The following is a 17053-nucleotide window of genomic DNA, read 5'->3' on the forward strand; positions in this document are numbered from 1 at the left end:
GCCACTCTGAACATCTCCTCCTCAATTTCTCTGCCCATGTTCTTCCTCAAGCTTTACATCAGATCACAGATGAGATGGGGGCAGTGAAAACGGGAAGGGCTTCTATGGTGCTGTAATGCAGTCACAAAGGATGGCCTGGAGTTTGGTGTGGAGGAAAGAATTTGGGCTTTTTAAAGCTCTAGGGCTGCACAGGGCCAAGTAGGCAATGCCTTCAGGGTCACAGGAAAGATCATTGGGTAAAGTCCATGCAAGAAGGAAAGAAGGCCCTACCAAGACTGGAGAAGCCGGGCAGCCTGTGCCTGGGTTACTGAACTGCATCTCACACTGAAGTGTGGGTAGGAAGAGGAATTTAGGGTCAAGCGTGTAACAGAAGCAGTTCCTTATTAGGTAGAAAAGGCTACTTACAGAGAAACTAGAAGAAACTGGAGAGTTGTGTGGATCTTTATCCCTCACAGAGCTTGTTACTTCTACTGGGTTCATTACCACCTTTCCTGGGAAAGATGGAGGAGAGCACTTGGCCTTGAGGCCTCCACTTAGAGACCATGTGAATTTGGGCAAGCCACTTCCCACACTTGGGTTTCACATGTGTAAAAAGGGGTAGTCTCACTTAGCTCCCAGAATAACTGTGAGGATTATTTATACTGTGCATAGAATACCCATCAATGTCAAGGTTCTAGATGCCAAATAAATGGTAGCTATCATCCAAATCATTTAGTGCTGTGGTTTTCAACACTGCCTCATGTTAGAATCACATGTAGAACTTATAAAAACACCACACCCAGGCCTAGATCAGTTAAATCAGAATGTTTGAGAGTTAAATATCAAGATTTTTTTCCCCCTTAAAGCTGCATGCAACTCCTCTCTTCTCTCCAGGACATTCGTGGGTAGCCAGGGATGCAAACTACTTAGTATTTAATTCAAGCTGCTAGTCCTACTGGAGCTCGAGGAGAAGTTGAGCAATGGGTTGAAGGTCACACAGAAAGTCCCATGAGCAGGTAAGGCCCCAGTTTCTCCAGCAGGGATCTTCTCTCTTGGTTAGGGAGGTTTGCCCCACCCTTTACTTTTGCGCCTAACACAGAAAAAATGAACAGGAAGTTTTTGTTCCTTTTGTGGGGGTCAGGGAGAAATCGAAGGCCAACTCCTGAACTAACTAGGGCTGGGGGGTGGGGTGGGGGTGGGGCGCGGTGCGAAGTGGCACAGGAGCGGGAAGTCCCGATTCCCGGCTCTCCCTCTTGGCTCGAAGACACTTGGGCCCCCGGGCCAGCGCCTCCCTCTCTGACAGGCCTGTAGTATTTGCACAACCGAAACCCTCTGCGCCGCAGGGCGGACGAAGGACTCCTACAGCCCACAGGGCGCTACGGACGCAGCCCATACGTCATTCCTACGTACCCACCCTAGGCTGGGACTCCAAAAGTTTCCTGATCAGCTCCCGCCCCTGCCATTGGCTTTAGCCTTTAGTCACATGATTTACTCGAGCCAAAAAGAGGTGACGGAAGTAATACTTCCGCTTTCTGTGCGTCTAACGAGCCATTGTGCCCGCCTTCCCGTACTCTGATTGGTTACCTTTTCTCAACTCGCTAGTTTATTGGCGAGCGCCGCGAGGCCGCAGTCCAACGGGTCCGACAGTCTGCTGTGTCAGACAGCCTGGCTTCTATGGCGTCCTATTTTGATGAACATGACTGCGAGCCATTGGACCAAGAGCAGGAGGTCCGAACGAACATGCTGCTGGAGCTCGCCAGGTGGGTTCGCGGGGCTGGGAGGTGGGGCCCGGAAGCAGGTTTCTGGACTGGGGCTGGCTGGGAAGGCGGACTATCTGAGGCAGCAGATTCTGGGGAGAACGGATGAATGACCTGGAGAGTTAGTCCCGAGGCTAGATTCGAGGGGAGGTCGATAATTTGGATCGTCCGTGAGTCGCCCGGGCAAGGGGATTCTGGGAAAGATTGGAGCTGGAATATGGGGAGTCAGGGGTGGTCGGGCAGCGGGCTCTAAATGGTACAGCAGAAGGCAGGTCATGGGGTCCGCGTAGGGGCAGTGGAGATGGGAGTAGGTACATTCTTTAGGAACACCAAGCATGCCAACACTGCCACTTGGAATCTGGCTTTACCGGGTCATTCCTGAGTGGCCTGAGTAACTTCTCTAAACCTGATGCCTGTGTGAAATGGAAATAAACAGCCTATGTGCTTGGGGTTGTCAGATAGCAGCTGTAAAACAATTCTCACTTTGCTTTTTATCTAGTGATCACTACTAAGGGGGTCTTATTATTAATAGCTATTATTAATATTACTACTAGCTGGGCAGGGTATTTACCTGTTAATGTTGAGTGAATTGTGGGAGCAAAGAAAAAGTATGTTTTCTTGGGTTCTGACCTTGCATCTTTATTCCCAGATCACTTTTCAATAGGATGGACTTTGAAGACTTGGGGTTGGTAGTAGACTGGGATCACCACCTGCCTCCCCCTGCTGCCAAGACTGCGGTTGAGAATCTCCCCAGGACGGTCATCAGGGGCTCTCATGCTGGTGAGAACACTAGTTTTTTCTGCTCTTTGGGGCAGGTCTGCCAGGCCCACCCCTTCCCAAGCTAGATTGTGGACTGGCCTTTCAGTTTTCCAGGCCAGGTTGGGGCAAGAGTGTCCTTTAGGAGTGGAAGCTGGGAGGTGGGGCCTGTAGCAGCTCTTCTGATAAACACTCCCTCCTAAAGAGCTCAAGTGCCCCGTGTGTCTTTTGGAATTTGAGGAGGAGGAGACTGCTATTGAGATGCCTTGCCATCACCTGTTCCATTCCAACTGCATTCTGCCCTGGCTAAGCAAGGTACTGCTTCCTTTCTCTCAGCCATCACCCTGCCCAGTTCACAAGACCCTTCTTTTTATGAACTGTTGGGGGATCAGAGAAGGGAGAAGGGTTGGGGTGAACACTGGAAGCAGGGGACGGATATTAGTTTATGAAGACCAGGCCGGGGCTGGAATACTGCCCTGCTTTTCCCAGACTAATTCCTGCCCCCTGTGCCGCCATGAACTGCCCACTGATGATGACACTTATGAGGAGCACAGACGAGAGAAGGTAGGGGCTGGTGGTAAGTGGACGGGGTGGTAATGGAGTTCCCTTAGGGCATCTCCCACCTCAGCAGGCCTGGGTAGGCCTTAGGTCTCTGGCTGCCTTCTCAGTGACTGCGGTGAAGGGCAAGAGCCTTGGCAATACAGAAGCCAGGGACCTGAAAACAGGGAGAGCCAGCTCTGATAGCTGCCCCATCCCATCACCCACAGGTGTTCAGGTATGGCCCTTGCCTCTTTCCTTCAGGCTCGCAAGCAGCAGCAGAAGCACCGACTTGAGAACCTGCACGGAGCCATGTACACATGAGGCGCCTGGGGCTCATGCCTGTCCTCCATATTTTCTTCTTGCACCTCGAATCCTCATTAAAGTTTTCTTTACCCACGCTGTGGCTACATTGCTCACAGGCCTGGGCAGGGGCTCTACACACTCCACTAGGGCCCTACTGCTACTGGAGAAGGTGGGCCTGGACTGCAGAAGGTACCAGGCTGCGTATTCCTCCCTGCCAAGCCTGCTGGCCTGAAGGCAGTGGACCCTAGGTCAAGAACTTGGCCACTGAACCAGCCAGGCTTGGGCCTATGTGTTCATGGTTGGAAAGCAAAATGTGTCACGGTCTAACTACTTAAAGATGGTAAAGAAAAACTAGTCTGCATCCCTCTTTATAATTTTTAGTCAACCTTGGAATCCCAGGGGCTTTTTTTTTTTGCTTCTAACATTTTAAAGCTGCTTTCTACACCACCCCCTCCCCATATCCCATTATACTAAGGAATCAAACTTCAAACCAAACTGAGTAGGGGAAGGAAGTGTGAAATGATCAGCTCTGTCAGTTCTTTAGACTGCTTAAATAAAGGCTTGAGGGGTATTTGGCTAGCACCTGGCATCCTTTGTTCCTGTTCCTCACAGCCCTGCTCTCAAAGAGCAGTGGGCATTCAGGACTCTCCCTAAGGGCAGGGGCTTCCCATCCTTTGCCTAGGGAAAGCTGGCCTGAATCAGGCCCTCTCTGTCTTTCCAGAATAGACTACAGACATGCAAATTAGAATTCTTTTAATAGATATATATATAAAAAAGTACTAAAGTACCCACATGGTTCTGCTGTGTTATTTGCCCTAAAGAAAGTAAGGGGCAGAGTGAAGATTCCCAGTGTAGTTCAGTGGACCTTCCCACACACTAAGGAGTGCTCACCCTCCCCTCCCCAACTTCTATCCCTCTTGCTGTTCCCAGCCCCCAATTCCTGCAGCAGGAAACCCCAGCGGTCTGGCCTCGGCACTGGGGAATAGAAGGCACCTGAAGGGCTGGCTGGGTGACTGAGGATATGTGACCTTTAAACATAACACTGCAGAGTGGGGAGCGGGTCATGTGCAGCTCAGGCAGCTGCCAGGGCCTGCTCCTCTATGGCACAGGTGGGTGTGGGATGGCCATTCCTCCAGTAGTGAGGAAGCCTGTATCCCAACAGAATACTTTCTCAAAATTGTTTTTGGTACAAAATAAATGCAAAGAAGACATGGGGTGGGGAGCAGCAGAAGCCGGGCCAGCCACCCACCCCAGACCTTCAGATCATGGCGACACTCTCGGGGGCACAGTTGAGGTGAGTAGAGGTGCTGCTGTTCCCCGAGGACTTGCAGGCCCGGCCAGGGGCAGGCTGCAGTGCAGCCACCAGTGTCTCTGAGGAGACTGCCCCAAACTCATAGCAGAAGGTGCCATAGAAAACCAGGATGTCGATGACAAACACCCACTCGCACAGGGCTGCCCCGTGCTGCAGCTGAGAGCTCTCATGGATGAAGAAGACACCACCTGGAATGGGGCTAAGGAAACGTTCAGTAGGATGTGTGGGAGCCTGGCGACACCCCTTCTGCCCTCCCAGACATGTAACTAGGGGAGGGCAAAGGACCAGGCCTCACCTCCCAGGAGAGGGAGCAGAAGACCACTAGGCAGTGGTACCTGGAAGGTGTACCATCCTCCCCAGCCCCTCCCCCCTGCCTGGGTGAGAGAAAGGCTGGGCTAGAGGAAGAGTTCCTGGCTGCCCAATCCTCGAAGGATACTGAGGATCAGGGTGACAAAGGCGATGGCTGCCAGCACAATCCGCAGGTAGGCCATAGCCAGGTCCTGGGGGGCGGAGGCCCCATGGTAGGAGAGGACACAGTGCAGGCAGACAAATAGCAGCCCGGCAGGGAAGGCCACACCAGCTCCGATGTAGTGCAGAGACTTCGCATGATCCACCTGGGCCCAGAGAGGGGCTCATCAGACAAGCGGTCCCACTTGTTCGCCCCCACCTTCATACCTCCTCCCTATCTCCCTTCTCCACCCTGTTTTCTGTCTAGGCCCTCCTTCCTCCACCCCCAACCTTGAGGGGTTGCCTCTGCAGCTTAGGTCAATCCTTAGGAGACCGAGGGTTCCTGCAGACAGCCAGGCCCTGATAGGGGAAGTTCAAGAGGTGGGTAGGCAGGTGTACCTGGAAGTTGCCGACCACCACAAGGCCTGCAGCGTTGGTGCAGCCTGTGATGAGTGTTGTGGTGTTAATCCAGGAATGACGACTCTGCTCCAGGAACTGCCCGTAGAGCAGGAGGCAGATCAGAGCCACTGGGGGAGGAAAGCATAGGTGGGGCCAGCACTGGTGCCTTCCTTTGGCCTGGCCTAGCCCAGGAACCTGTTAGCTCCCATCCCCCAGACACTGAGGGCCAGAAGAGAATAGATGGGTGGGTGATAAACTGGGTTTTCTCAGGCTCCAGCCAGCACGGTAGCTGTGTGGGATTCAGCCTGTGGCCCCTCTTGCTTTAGCCCTTGGGTGGGTGGGCTGTGTTAAGCAAGAGCTTCCTGGGCCCTTCTGGGGGGAGGGGTGGGCTGGACTGGGCTGGGTAGAGGGGCTAAGGGCACAACTCACCCATGAAAGCACCCACGTTGCCAATGAGGCTGAAGAGGCAACTCTCCGGGGGATATGTGCCGCACTTGCTGAGGGGAGGAGGGCAAGGGCAGAGTAAGAGGGGGAGGTGCACCTGAGGGCCCCCATTCTGGCCCACTTGCTCTCTTGCTTTATTTGTGCCTCACTGAAGCCAGAGAAGGGCCAGTGTCCCTCACAAACTGGCGCCAGGCTGATGCCCCCCTCCCTCCCCAAAAAAGCAGAGCTCGTGTGTGACAGGTTAGGGAGTGCCCAGAATTGCTTGGCAGGCCCCAAGATTCCTTGGACTCCCCGAGACTGTTAGGGCCTGTAGCTGGTTTGGCTTTCCTTGAGCCAGAACTTGGGTTGGGCAATCAGAGGGCTTGAGCTTAAATCCACGTGTCTCCACTTACTAGCTGTGTGACCTGAATGGATGACATAACTTAGTTTCAGTTTCCTTGCCTATAAAATGGTGAAAACAATAACTGCCTAAATGCATGTAAAGCACTCACCACAGTGCCTGGCACATAGGAACTGGCAAGTAGTACTGTTATTAAGTGCTCTTAATATGATTATTATTCCTGTGAGACCCTTTGGGACAGACCTTTGCTTGAGAGGCTTGGCTGGGAGTCTATCAGGGCCTTACACAGGTATCTCTGACCTGCCTAGTTTCTAGGCCTTACCTGATGAGGGGGACATCATCCAGGGTGCAGCAGGTCTTGGGGCCCCCTTGCTCAGCGGGGTCAGGAGAGCAGGACTCGTTGTAGGACCTGGCGGGCAGAACAGAGAGTAGCCTGGGGGAAAGGGGTTCCCCTAACCCCTTGGCCTGCACCTCTGGCCTCTCAGATACCACCTTCCCAAACCTCCCTTTTCAGGAGAGGAGCCCACTTCCCAGGGCCCGCCTGAGACAGAAGCCAAAGGGGCGAAGGGAAGTGGGAAGCAGGTAAGTGGGCACGAAGCCATGCCTGGGAGGGGCAGGCGCGCCAATGTCAGAGGAGAGCAGTGAGGCCCAGGGTCTCCGTCTGGCTCGCAGCAGCCCCGGCCCAAGAGGGAACAGAGATGAAGGGAGCTTTAGAGTGAAGATGTCTGCAGAGTGCGCCATACCAGTTCTCCACGGGGCACACGTGGCGGTTCATCACGGCCATGGCGTACCTGTGGGAGCACAACTGTCACCCTGCCCCCATGACCCTCTCAGCCCAGCCTCCACCCACTGACTCTTCTCTCCCTTGATTCTGGTCCCATTCAGCCTCATTGTCCTTGCTAGGGAATCAAGTTGGAGTGGCCCTGAGGCCTGACACCAGATCAGAACCCACAGCAATGGCCGCAAACTAGAGGACCTCTGGAAGTTGCCCAGGCTAGAAGTATGTCTGTCAGGGCCACCCTCTTGGACAGCAGTGGTGCCACCTTGTCCCAATGGGCTGTGTGCCCAGGCACCAGGGCGGGCTTTGGAGACAGCCAGAATGAGCTGGGTTTCACCCTGGGGCCTGCAACAGGATGAGGGGCTTTGTGTGTGCTATCAAGCTCCTGTTGGGTCCTGGGTGGGTCCCTGTCCCTCCTCAGCCTGGGCCCATTTTGTCCCCTAATTGTCTTCCCCCTCTTCCTCTTTACTCACACAGTCCATAGGCCAGTGATGGAGAATGCTGACAAGCTGACAGGAAGGAGGATCCAGGCGGTCATGAGGGAGGGAAGCCAGGGTGGTGGTGGTGTGGGGGGGATGGCAAGAGGTAGGTGGGGAAGAGGGGGCGGGCCCAGCTACCTTAAGATACTTCGTCAAAACCATCAACTGCCCCGGGCCTGGTGGAGAGAGACAGATCAAAGTCCAGGGTCCAGTGAGTGGTCAAAGCTGGGGGCGGGGGCGGGGGCGGGGGGCGGGAGATGGTTACCACCTGATTCCGAGCGCCCGCTTGGGTTCGGAGCGCCCACACTTTGTGGGCCACTCTCTGGCATCCACCCAGAACCTCCGCGTCCCACCCAAATGCCGCGGGCCTGCTCAGGGATTCAGGCGGGGCCATAACATCTGGACAGGGAGTCCGTCTCCCTCGCCTGAGGGAGCTGGGCTGGGAACCACGCTGCAGTTAGGACGGTCAAGAGGCCACGCCAAAGAAAGCCGGGAGAGGTGGTGGCCCGGTGGAGGATCGGCCGCGCACAGGAAACCACGCGACCACCGCGCCAGGGGAAGGGTGGGCTCATGCTGGAAGCCCAGCCCGGCCCCCGCCCGCGTGGGCGCCAGGAGCCCGCGGCCGAGGAGCCCCCGGGTCCGAAACACGACCTTCCTTCGGTGATCCCTGGGGGTCCCGGGAAAGGGAGGGGCCCAGTACGCACCTCCCCGGAGTGCCCTGTCGCCGTTGCGCACTGCTCGGCCCCCGCTTGGCGCCGTCCCCGGCTGCGGCCCTCCGAGTGGCCCTGCAGGTTTAAAGGGCCGGCGGCCCCGCCCTGCGCCCCAGGCCGCGCCGCGCCGCCCGTCGGGACCTGGAGTCCGCACCGTCCCGACCCCGGCGCCCGCGCCGGGCTCCGGACTACAACTCCCGAGGTCCCGCGCCGCGTCCCGGTGCAACGAGGGTGACTCCCCAGCTTCGGGGACCTGGGAGCCAGGGCCGTGGCGTGAAACTCGAGCGGCGGCTCAGATTCCGAGATGCCGAAAGGATAGTCCTGTTGTCCCTGTTCCTGCGGTGGAAGCTTTGGGAGATGGGAAGATCGGGGGCTCGCACCACCTTCCAGCTCCACCTGTGGTCGTCATCGTGCACGTGGCTGGAGGAAGCCTCCCTCCACCGCTGGGCACTTTCTGCAGCCCCGACAGGCCGACAGTGAGACTTTTCAGGTCATCCCCCTCAACGTGGCGCCGTGGGTCTGCCTCTGTCCAAGGCGAGGCGGGTCCGCAAAGTCTTGGCTGCCAGTTCCTTAAACTTAAGCGCTCTGTTCTTGGCCTATATGCTTCATCGACTCAGCAAGCTTTGGAGGATGCTTTCACTGGATACATTTTCAAGGGTGTAAGTACACCGAGTACTGTCCATAAGTCAGTGTCCAAAACATGTCTCCTGACTGCTCAACGCTAACTTGAAAATGGCCGCAGAGACCAATGGATATCATCCTAAGTAGACACGGTCAGGTGTTGGTAGGCAACAGAGGAAGGTGAGAGACCCAGAGCAATTTGGGAAAAGGAAACAGGATAGTGTGGAAATAAATTACCCACCAATTTCACCAAAACTTACAGGCCAAGAGAGCCCTCCTGGTTCCTTTCCTGATTAAAAGGGCGGAATATTTCCTTGCACCCACCAGAAGGGTGCCCAGCACTCTAAAAGGCAGCCCAGCATCTGTTGGGAGCCCTTGCAAGACAACACTGGGGCCAACAGATCATTACCTGAAGGGATCGTGGGCCCAGGCGGCCAATAGGCGGGAAGCTGAAGTGCCGCAGCATTGGTGAGGCAGGCAAAGGTAAAACAGGGCCCTGTACAGGGGGGCACATGGCACAGGTAAGCTGGACAATGGCTTGACGAAGAAGAAACCTTTTTGGACCCAGTGGCAAGTAAAAACGGAAAGAGAAAACCTGTTGAAGACCCCTTTACCAAATCGTTATCAGGACAAGTAGTTAAAGCAGGGCCAAGAATTATGGCTGTGCAGAGGAGTCACTGTGTAAGGCCGGCTGAATGGACCAGTGGGGTGTAAAATTCAGTCCACCTTCTGCTGGCCATGCTCTGTGCCCCAGGACAAATGGGTGCCTGTTTCTAATTCAGAGGCACCCTCTTCCTGCTCACTGGAGCAGGCCCCCTTTTCTCATCTGCCTAATGGTGCCATGGACCCTAGCATTTCTTACCTCAGTAGCTTTATGATTTTTTTTTAAAGTTTATTGGGGTGAAAATTGTTAGTAAAATTACATAGATTTCAGGTATACAATTCTGTATTACACCATCTATAAATCCCATTGTGTGTTCACAACCTAGAGTCGGTTCTCCTTCTATCACCATATATTTGAACTTTATGATTCTTTATCAACACTTACTGTATCCTGTTGATCTGGGTTTGAGAGCCTTCCGGCCTCTATCAGGGGGAAGGCCGGAGAGGACTATTCAGGTTCTAAACTGGCTGTTCTAACATAAAGTGGGTAGATGGGTACTCCAGAACTGTGACAAGGAGGCAGATTTTGGCTTAATATGACAATCTGAGTAGTCCCTAAAACAGAATTACCCCAAGATAAAGCTCCCTGTGACAGAAGAGCTCTTCCTGGGTAGCTGGTAGGGAAGAGTTGCGTTATCAGACAAGTAGGACCATATGTCTTTCAAGTCCCTTTCAGCTCTAAAGCTACGTGAGTCTAGATGTTATGCTCCCACCAGGACAGTTCTTAAAATAGTCAGGCAAAGCAAGAGATGAGATTTCAAGTGCTGATTCTGTGGTGCTGAATGACTCGGGGGCAGGCATTTAATCTTCCTTTACGTACACAAGTGATTTCACAACTCTTGGCAAAAACAGTGCTGTAAAAATAGTAAGTTTATTGATTAAAAAGAATACTGTCTTTGAAAAGTAACTTCCTTCCAAGATTTTCAAATAATTTGCATACTCCACTTTATTCATCCACACAGCAAAAACATTGAAACGAGAAAACAAAAGAGTATGGCTTTGTATACATTTAACACAACACAACCAGTGCAACCAGTCTGTAATTCTGGTGGCTCTGAGAAGGCAGAGGAGCCATTCACTCAGGTTTTCACTTCTAGCATCACTCCAATCATTGGGGAGATTTGGGGTGGATGCTTATGGCTTCTTAGCCATCTAATTCCTTAGGAAAAGGGCAGGAATTCAAGGAGGAGCTTAAAATATTTCAAATAACTGTCAACATTCCATGGTGATTCTCCCAAAATTGCAGCTCAGAGGTAGGAAAATAATCTGTCCTTATTCCTCCTTCTATATGTAAAGGCCTCATTTACATTTGTGAACCAGCTGGGGGATCCACTACCAGACCATCCAACAGATGGAGCCAAATGTACAGCAGGTTGGATATTCACTACACCAAAAGGTTTCTTCCAGCCCCACAGGCTAATCTCTAGTTGGCAGTACCCCTCAGGGTAGACTGTGGAGACGGAATGTCTCTCAGAGGCTCGTCCATAGGGAGAAGCATTTGGTACAGCCCATGCTGGTCTTTACTACTGGTTGGCTAGGCTCCACCGGCTCCTACGCTCACTCAATCCAAAAAGCTTTACATTCTTTTCTTGCTTTACATTCGTCAAAGATTCCACACTTGCCAGCTGGCTCAAACTCAAGCTTTCGTGTTTGTTCTTGCACAGCCCAAAGTCCCCGCAAACCCCAGCTTCCTTCTACTTGTAACATTACCCACTGTGGCCTAGGAAACACACAACCTTAAAATCCAAGGCTTACCCTCAGTAAGTGAAAAATACTTCATTTTGGATGGGCATGAGATAGGCCTATCAGCTTACCAGATAATATTTTCCCTTATTTTTTAGATAGCCAAGAATGTATCTAGTCAAGTGAGTGCTGACTCTGAAGCAGCCTGATGGAAAGCTCCAGCTAGTCCAACACTGTTGCCACTGCACTACACGGCATGGGACAGTCCTCTTTGGGACATTCTCTAGAGCTTGTGGGAAATGCTCTGAACATGTTTCTTGATGACAAAGCACCAATTTTTTTAAAACAGCTGAAAGATGTCTGGAGGTAAGTCTGGTGAATAAACTGGATAGTACCATTTTGGAAGAGACGAGGTGTGGCAATAAGCAATGAGCCTGAGCTATAAGGCTGTCAACTGGCTGAGGGCCATCACCAGAGCAGTATTTCAGGCATGCCTGGAACAATGGCAGCCTCACCAATTGGCCTGCTCTGAAAGACCACCTCTCATTTAAGTCCCAGGCTTAGTGCTTTATAGTCATACTGCATAAATTAGCTAAGAATTAGAATGTTCTCTTGGGTGGAAAATATTTTATATGCACTTGATAAGCAAAGTGCCTCGAGAAAAAGATTACACACAAGGAGTTCCCCTCAATTTCTTACCTGAGTGTGTGAGGATTACATGACAAACACATAGACAATAGGTACACGTGTCCCTTCTCACAAACCAGGAATGGAGGCGAACATTTCAGGTGCTATGCCCCCAACTTCCTCTTCTGGTCTTGTTTCTAACTTCTGTAATAAATCCAGGAAGCAGGCCATCCAGCTGTGAGAAGATGGACCCCAAAAGTATTTCAAGACTGGCAAGCCTAAAAGCTCCAGTGAAATCTTATGTCCAAGTCAGAAGGTCAGATGAAGAGCTGGAAGACTCAAAGGACTGGTCCTCTGAGCTGCAGGGAGATCAGGATGATGGCACAGCCTCCTTAACAGGAGGCTCTGGAGGGTAGTTAACATTGTAAGTCGAAAGGCACTTCGAGCCCACCTGAATCAACAGGGCAGACTTTCTCATGTAAAAGTAGAACTGAGCCCAGGACTGGCAAGTTTGAGGCATTTAACCTTGGGCCAGCTTTGTGGGTCAGGGGCACTGTGGTCCCTGGCTGCCTCACAACCAGACTCTTCTAACTTATCCACTTGGCTCCCCTTCCCAGCATTCTTCTGTCACTTCAAGCTGTGACTTGCTGCCATTTAATTTCGTAGTTTAAGAGTGCCCTCAGGTGTCCTTTAAGAGAAAAGCTGCTGAGATGGACCAGTCAGACTGATCTTGAGACCCTGATGTGGAAAAACCCCTGAGGCAGGGGATGTTTTTTTTTGTTTCAAGAAGTCTCAGTGCTCACCGGCTCACGTAAACCCCGAATTTCAAGTCACTGAGGTTAGGCTGATGTGCTGGAAAATTGAAGTGGCTTGGAACTGCAGTGCACAGGATGTCTTGTGGATTTCTCAGACCTTAGCCTAACCCTCTGTTAGGAAAAATGTCCACTTAGGTGAAAGCAGTGATATTCCTGGGATCTTTATTTTAAGGGTCTCTTGGGAGTTTATATACTCTCGGGAGGTAGGAAAGGAGAAAACATGGAGCAGAGGAAGAGAAGATGAGAGGTTCCTTTTCCTCCCTCTGGTGTGTTGTTTGTTTGCAACTAGGGTTCCAAACAGGCAATTATTGCTAATGTTGAATTTCTCTTTGTATGTATGTTCAACTGTGAAATCACATTTGGAGACGTTGTTTCAAGCTTGTTTTGATAATTCCCCTTTAGGGATAAGGTTGAAAGCTGGAATTCTATTGTCCTAACCAAGGAAGGTTTTGCTGCAAGAAATCCTTGCAGTTTAGTTCATCATCTTCCTATGTAGGTCTCCTTATCTAGACAGTGCAAATCAGCGGGGCTGACAGAAACTTGCAAAATCCACGGAAGGGGAGGGAGACATGCTTGCAAGTCAGACCCCAAAATGAAGATCTCCCACTTTATTGGTATCAGAATTACTGGGAGAGCTTGTCAGAAAGGTAGATCCCCCCCAAACCCCACACCTCCAAAGTCCTGAGCAGCTGGAGGTGCAGTCACATTGGGAGGTTGGGGGTGGATGGAACTGATGAACTCTGATACAAAAGGATGAAGGAAAGAAAAGAACAAAGAGGCAGAGCTGAAAAAATTATGGAGGAAAACATGTATGGAAGTGAGCAGAAGCACAGTAGCAAAGAACCATAAAATAACAAACATGGCTCAAAGAGCTGGGTGGAGCAGCAGTAGCCCGGTGTCGCAGGGCATGGACTCAGTGAGAAAGCATGTTGGCACAGGCTTCATAAACCTCAGCTCTCCCTGGAGTCTCTGCTTGGAGAACACCAAGCTAGCCAAATAAAATTCTCAAAAATTCCAAAATACTAGGCTGGTCAAATGGGCCAATACTCAAGAAAGAGTGGCTGCAAGGGACGTGGCCAGGCATAGTCCTGCAACACTCTTTTCCTGTGGGTGCAGCAGCTGTGGAGTATGAGCGTGTGTGTCTCAAGATCAGCCCAGACTGGTCCTGGCACCCCCAAACTAGGGGTGAGCTCCCTGGGCAGTGAGTCTCGCCTGCTGGCAATGCTTTCAGCCTGGTCAGTGTCGGCTCTGGCGCTTTGCAATCTCCTCCTGGATGCGCAACTCGAGGGCCTCTCGCATGGATGGATCCAGAGGCGTGTGTGCTGACACCTCCTCACTCACCCTTCCTGGGTCATCGTCCTATGTGGAGGAAGAGTCAGGAAGCTCAGGGCCTGGCCTCTCTGGAAAGGCAACCTGCCCTGTCCCTAGACAACACTCTCAAATAATTCTGTCTGACTTACAACTTCTTGCCAGTGCCTGTCATTTCCCAGGTATCCCCTGTAATAGTGATTCTCAACTGAGGGCCACGAGCCCTCCTTGATGCCCACTGACAATCACCGCGTGACAGGAGTTGTGCTCAAAAGCACTGCCCAGCAGTCTATGCTTCCATGTGGAGCAGACACTTCCCATTGGCCCTGATGAAAACAGTGGCTCAGGGTCTGGGAGTGATTTCTACCATGTGCCAGGACCTTCAGGCTGTAGCTGTTTCCACCAGGCGTACCTGATACACGATAACTGATGTGACTTCTCCGCTGTCTGCCTCATATTCTAAGCAGAAGAGCTGATGGCCAGACGGCTCTGGCTCCGAGCCACCACTACTGCTGCCGTCACCGGACTCTTCACAGTCTGGGTTGCTTGGGTGGGTAGAGCCATCTGGAAGGATGAACCAGAGGGAGAAGGAAGAGAGGAAGGCTGCTGGAGTTCCTGACCACAGATAAAAGCCCCCCTCTTTTTAAGAACCCTGTGTGTGTTTGTGTATATATGTATCTGTGTGAAATGTGCCACCACTCAGTTTTACCTTTGTACCCCTGCTCTAGGGCCAGCACAGTCCTGTCACACAGTAGGCGCACAATGCACATCTGTCTAATGAATAGGGTTGGCAGGTAGTTGAAAGGCGAACAGAGCTCTGTCTGGGTTCAAATCCAGGCTCTGCCATTTACGAGCTCTGAGATTTTGGGAAAGTTACTTAACCTCTGTGTGCCTATTTTCCTGACTGTGAAACAGAGACGATGAACAGTTCCTAACTTACGCAGTCCTATGAAAACATATGACAACGTACAGAAAACTTAAAAGCACTTTAACGCTCAAGAAGTCTAGCGTCATATATTAACTATTGCAATCGCTACGTCCAGGGAAGCTGGGAAAAAGGCCTTTTACTGGGTTTGTCTTGCCGGGTCCCAAGTATGTCCTGTAATAGTGACGTTTAATTGGGGGCCATGAGCCCTTCCTTTCCTGTTCTCCAGGAAATACAATCACTGAGCGGAGATTGAGGAGCGTCGAAGTGCAGGTTCCAGGAAGGAACGGGATGAACTGAATGAACTCTGGAGAATAGAAGTATTTTGTTTTTTCCCATTTAGAGAAAGGGAGTGCATTGAGGCAGAGGGCCAGCGGCCAGTGCACGCTGGGAGGCAGGCTGGACGCGCGGCCTCACCTCGGCGTCGCGGCAGGTACACTGGTAGGTCGGGCTTGCGGGGCCTCGTCGGAGCGGGCGTGTGTCGCCTCCTCACCTTCTCCTTGGCTGCCTGCTTCACCTTCTTGTCGTAGTCATCCCTGCGGAGAGCCGAGCGGGAATCAGGGACAGCCCGGCTGCGCTAGGCTGGGGGTGGGGGAACGGCGGGGGCGGGGCGGTACCGGGCCAGCTGGTTCCGTCGGATGTGGTGCACGAAGCCGTGGCTCATGTCCAGCCGCCCGCCAGGCTTGCAGCAGAGCCCCGGCCCGGGGTCCGGCGTCGCTGCCATCGGGAGCCCTGGGCGCGGAGCCGCCGCCGCCGCCGCCGCCGCCGCAACGGCTCCAATAGTCACCCTCCCGCCGGGAGAGGTCGGCACCGCCTCTCCCTCGCCTTCCGGCCTCGCACCCCAACCTTCCGTCGGGAAAGGGCCGTGAGGCCGAGCGGCGCCGCGCGCTGAGTTCCAGGCGCAGATGCGGGTGGGTGGGTGGGGCGTGCGCGACTTCCACGCCCTGGGCGGGACTTCTCTTTGTGACAGGGAGAAGAAACAAGATTTTAGGTTTACTGCTGATAACGTCAAACAATTCAGCACCCATGACACCACTCAGTGTTCGGTGTGGCGCCTTCCCGTCCTTTCTCTGGGGGTAGGGTGTTGTGAAACTTGAGCTGCACGACTTCGGCTGACTACCGGACCCCCGGTGCCTTAGTTTCCTCATCTGTAAATGGGGACTCGGAGAGCACCTACCTCAAGAGGGGTTGTGAGGCGAGCACTCCGGCAGGGCCCCAGCGCCGGGGCTCCGCAGCCGTCCCCCCGACCGCCCAGCTCGGCGCCCCCCGGCCAGCTGTCTTAACTGCTCCCGCAGCAGGACTCAGGGCTTTTCAGGGGTCTGAGCGTGCGCCCCTTCCAGTCCTCCTTAAAAGAATAGACGCAATGAGGAATTTGTAACAGGGACAAACTGCGGTGCACCCACACAGTGGAATACCGCTGAGCAAGCTGAAGGAACGCGCTGTTGATACGACGTGGATGAATCTCAAAATAAACGCGCCAACGCAAAGGGGCTGCGCCAAAAAGGACACCCGTGTGCTTCCGTGCACGTCAAAGTCTAGAAAACGCACACTAACCTGTAGTGACAACGCAGACACGTTTGGGGCTGGCGGGGAGGTTCATTATCTTGACCGTGGCGATGGTTTCAGAGTGTACATACAGCCATCCCGGCAGCATTGAGCAAATCCCACACTTTAAAGTGCGGTTTATTGTGTGTCAAAACACCTCAGTAGAACTTTACAAAGAAAGCAGTTTCGGGTCCTGAAGGGGGTCGCGAAAGTCACAGGCCCTGAAGCCTTAGCTTTATTAGCGTCACTGTAAGTCCCCTTTGTTCAACGTTTCCATTTGCCTGTCATAATATGAAAAACCCTCTAAGTGTGGAATTATATAGAGTCCGGGTTGTTGCAGGAAGGAGATGATTTGGGGATGTCGCCTAGTTCTCCTGTGCAAGGGGCGTCGGTCTCCGAAGCCCGGAGACTGTGGAGATGATCCCTGCGCCCCATTCTGGTTTCGGGGCACAAAGTATATTGAAGATACCTGGGGTATCTTCAATGACAGCTTCCTTTATCCAGATATTATGCAGCCAATAAAAAGTTCCTGCCTCTTTAAGCTGGAAATTTCGGGTAAGGTGGCAGTAGGCCCGCAGATCGTTCTCAGGTGCGCACGCAGCCGCAAAGAAGCCACAAGCGA

At 52.8% G+C, this 17053-nt stretch overlaps 4 protein-coding genes across 6 annotated transcripts in view; 2 read left to right on the forward strand and 2 right to left on the reverse strand.

The window, feature by feature from the left end:
• The first annotated feature begins 1580 nt into the window (after positions 1-1580).
• Positions 1581-3429, forward strand: RNF181 (ring finger protein 181). Of its 2 annotated transcripts, XM_019714545.2 has the most exons (5): positions 1581-1739; positions 2386-2516; positions 2698-2807; positions 2982-3056; positions 3294-3429. In XM_019714545.2, the coding sequence occupies exons 1-5, from the start codon at positions 1654-1656 to the stop codon at positions 3351-3353; spliced, it is 462 nt and encodes a 153-aa protein (XP_019570104.1). In that variant the 5' UTR covers positions 1581-1653; the 3' UTR covers positions 3354-3429. The 2 variants fall into 2 exon arrangements, with proteins under 2 accessions (XP_019570104.1, XP_019570105.1); XM_019714546.1 differs by lacking the exon at positions 2982-3056 and having other exon boundaries at positions 1582-1739.
• A 642-nt stretch (positions 3430-4071) lies between these two features.
• Positions 4072-8390, reverse strand: TMEM150A (transmembrane protein 150A). 2 transcript variants are annotated; one of them, XM_019714544.2, is made up of 8 exons: positions 8239-8390; positions 7529-7710; positions 7021-7068; positions 6600-6686; positions 5923-5990; positions 5494-5621; positions 5084-5261; positions 4072-4835 (listed from the first exon to the last, which is right to left on the reverse strand). In XM_019714544.2, the coding sequence occupies exons 2-8, from the start codon at positions 7591-7593 to the stop codon at positions 4594-4596; spliced, it is 816 nt and encodes a 271-aa protein (XP_019570103.1). In that variant the 5' UTR covers positions 7594-7710; positions 8239-8390; the 3' UTR covers positions 4072-4593. The 2 variants fall into 2 exon arrangements, with proteins under 2 accessions (XP_019570103.1, XP_019570102.1); XM_019714543.2 differs by having other exon boundaries at positions 6882-7068; positions 8239-8296.
• Positions 8391-8501: 111 nt separating this feature from the next.
• USP39 (ubiquitin specific peptidase 39) overlaps positions 8502-17053 on the forward strand; it is a 34490-nt gene continuing 25938 nt past the window's right edge. Inside the window, exons 1-2 of the mRNA XM_019714542.2 lie at positions 8502-8903; positions 11370-11577. Of these exons, the coding sequence (XP_019570101.1) occupies positions 11568-11577 (10 nt within the window). The 5' untranslated portion in view covers positions 8502-8903; positions 11370-11567. The remainder of the gene's footprint in view (positions 8904-11369; positions 11578-17053) is intronic.
• On the reverse strand, positions 10381-16249 carry LG05H2orf68 (linkage group 05 C2orf68 homolog). The gene is made up of 5 exons (XM_074332274.1): positions 16064-16249; positions 15504-15845; positions 15304-15422; positions 14374-14525; positions 10381-14012 (listed from the first exon to the last, which is right to left on the reverse strand). Exons 2-5 carry the CDS (start codon positions 15608-15610, stop codon positions 13890-13892), a joined length of 501 nt encoding a protein of 166 aa, XP_074188375.1. The 5' UTR covers positions 15611-15845; positions 16064-16249; the 3' UTR covers positions 10381-13889.

This window comes from Rhinolophus sinicus, linkage group LG05 (genome assembly GCF_036562045.2).
Source record: "Rhinolophus sinicus isolate RSC01 linkage group LG05, ASM3656204v1, whole genome shotgun sequence".
Taxonomy (NCBI): Eukaryota; Metazoa; Chordata; class Mammalia; order Chiroptera; family Rhinolophidae; genus Rhinolophus; species Rhinolophus sinicus.

Excerpts from the sequence above, each read along its gene's own strand:
- RNF181 (XM_019714545.2), top strand. The coding sequence starts at position 1,654 with ATGGCGTCCTATTTTGATGAACATGACTGCGAGCCATTGGACCAAGAG. Across the intron at positions 1,740-2,385 it reads ATGCTGCTGGAGCTCGCCAG|ATCACTTTTCAATAGGATGG; the intron begins GTGGGTTCGCGG and ends CTTTATTCCCAG. Across the intron at positions 3,057-3,293 it reads AGGAGCACAGACGAGAGAAG|GCTCGCAAGCAGCAGCAGAA; the intron begins GTAGGGGCTGGT and ends TCTTTCCTTCAG.
- TMEM150A (XM_019714543.2), bottom strand. The coding sequence starts at position 7,018 with ATGGCGCACTCTGCAGACATCTTCACTCTAAAGCTCCCTTCATCTCTG. Across the intron at positions 6,687-6,881 it reads GGCGCGCCTGCCCCTCCCAG|GTCCTACAACGAGTCCTGCT; the intron begins GCATGGCTTCGT and ends TCTGCCCGCCAG. Across the intron at positions 5,262-5,493 it reads TGGTGGTCGGCAACTTCCAG|GTGGATCATGCGAAGTCTCT; the intron begins GTACACCTGCCT and ends CTCTGGGCCCAG.
- LG05H2orf68 (XM_074332274.1), bottom strand. The coding sequence starts at position 15,610 with ATGGCAGCGACGCCGGACCCCGGGCCGGGGCTCTGCTGCAAGCCTGGC. Across the intron at positions 15,423-15,503 it reads CGACGGAACCAGCTGGCCCG|GGATGACTACGACAAGAAGG; the intron begins GTACCGCCCCGC and ends GGCTCTCCGCAG. Across the intron at positions 14,013-14,373 it reads CATCAGTTATCGTGTATCAG|GACGATGACCCAGGAAGGGT; the intron begins GTACGCCTGGTG and ends TCCTCCACATAG.